Source organism: Meles meles, unplaced genomic scaffold (assembly GCF_922984935.1).
Source record: "Meles meles unplaced genomic scaffold, mMelMel3.1 paternal haplotype, whole genome shotgun sequence".
Taxonomy (NCBI): domain Eukaryota; kingdom Metazoa; phylum Chordata; class Mammalia; order Carnivora; family Mustelidae; genus Meles; species Meles meles.
This window is the reverse complement of record NW_025721420.1, coordinates 8,914-9,997: the sequence shown is the minus strand read 5'-3', so window position 1 is coordinate 9,997 and position 1,084 is coordinate 8,914. Positions and strand designations below refer to the sequence as shown.

Here is a 1,084-nt window from a genome sequence, read left to right as displayed (position 1 = left end):
GAATTCCTTTTTGGTCAGAAAACTCACTGAAATATTCCTGTAGGGAAAGAAAACCATTGTGCAATTTGTCAATGTTGTCTTATTTTAATATTTAGCCATTATCATATTAAAATATAAATATTAAATAATATAAATTTCTTTTTAAGCATACCATTTAACTACCTCCCCAAAGACATCTTTATCTTTTTTAAAAAGATTTTTCTACTTTCGGCCGGAACCGCCATCTTCCAGTAATTTGCCAAAATGACCAACACAAAGGGAAGGAGGAGGGGTACCCGTTACATGTTCTCTAGGCCTTTCAGAAAACATGGAGTTGTTCCTTTGGCCACGTACATGCGAATCTACAAGAAAGGTGATATTGTGGACATCAAGGGAATGGGCACTGTTCAAAAGGGAATGCCCCACAAATGTTACCATGGCAAAACTGGAAGAGTCTACAATGTTACTCAGCATGCTGTTGGCATTGTTGTCAACAAACAAGTTAAGGGCAAGATTCTTGCCAAGAGAATTAATGTACGCATTGAGCATATTAAACATTCAAAGAGCCGAGATAGCTTCCTGAAGCGTGTAAAGGAAAATGATCAGAAAAAGAAGGAAGCCAAAGAGAAAGGTACTTGGGTTCAACTGAAGCGTCAGCCTGCTCCACCCAGAGAAGCACATTTTGTGAGAAGCAATGGAAAGGAGCCCGAACTGCTGGAACCCATTCCCTATGAATTCATGGCATGATAAATATAAAGAAAATAAAAGACCTCAAGACTGTAAAAAAAAAAAAAAAAAAAGATTTTTCTATTTATTTGACAGAGAGTTAGAGAGAACCAAAGAGCACAAGCAGTGTGGGGGTGGGTGGATGGCAGAGGCAGAAGGAGAAACAGCTTCCCTGCTCCCTGCTGATCAGGGACTCATTCCAGAACCCTGCGATCATGACCTGAGCAGAAGGCAGACACTTAATCGACTGATCCACCCAGGTGCCCCTATTATCATTTTTTAAAAAGATTTTACTTATTTATTTGAGAGAGAGCATAAACAAGGGGAGCAGCAGAGGGAGAGGGAGAAGCAGGCTCCCTGCTGAGCAGGGAACATGATG

The 1,084-nt window shown here is 40.4% G+C and overlaps 1 protein-coding gene across 1 annotated transcript; it reads left to right on the top strand.

The window, feature by feature from the left end:
- Positions 1-213: 213 nt before the first annotated feature.
- LOC123936371 (60S ribosomal protein L21-like) lies at positions 214-768 on the top strand. The gene has a single exon (XM_045996960.1). The coding sequence runs from the start codon at positions 244-246 to the stop codon at positions 724-726; it is 483 nt and encodes a 160-aa protein (XP_045852916.1). The 5' UTR covers positions 214-243; the 3' UTR covers positions 727-768.
- The last annotated feature ends 316 nt before the right edge of the window (positions 769-1,084 follow it).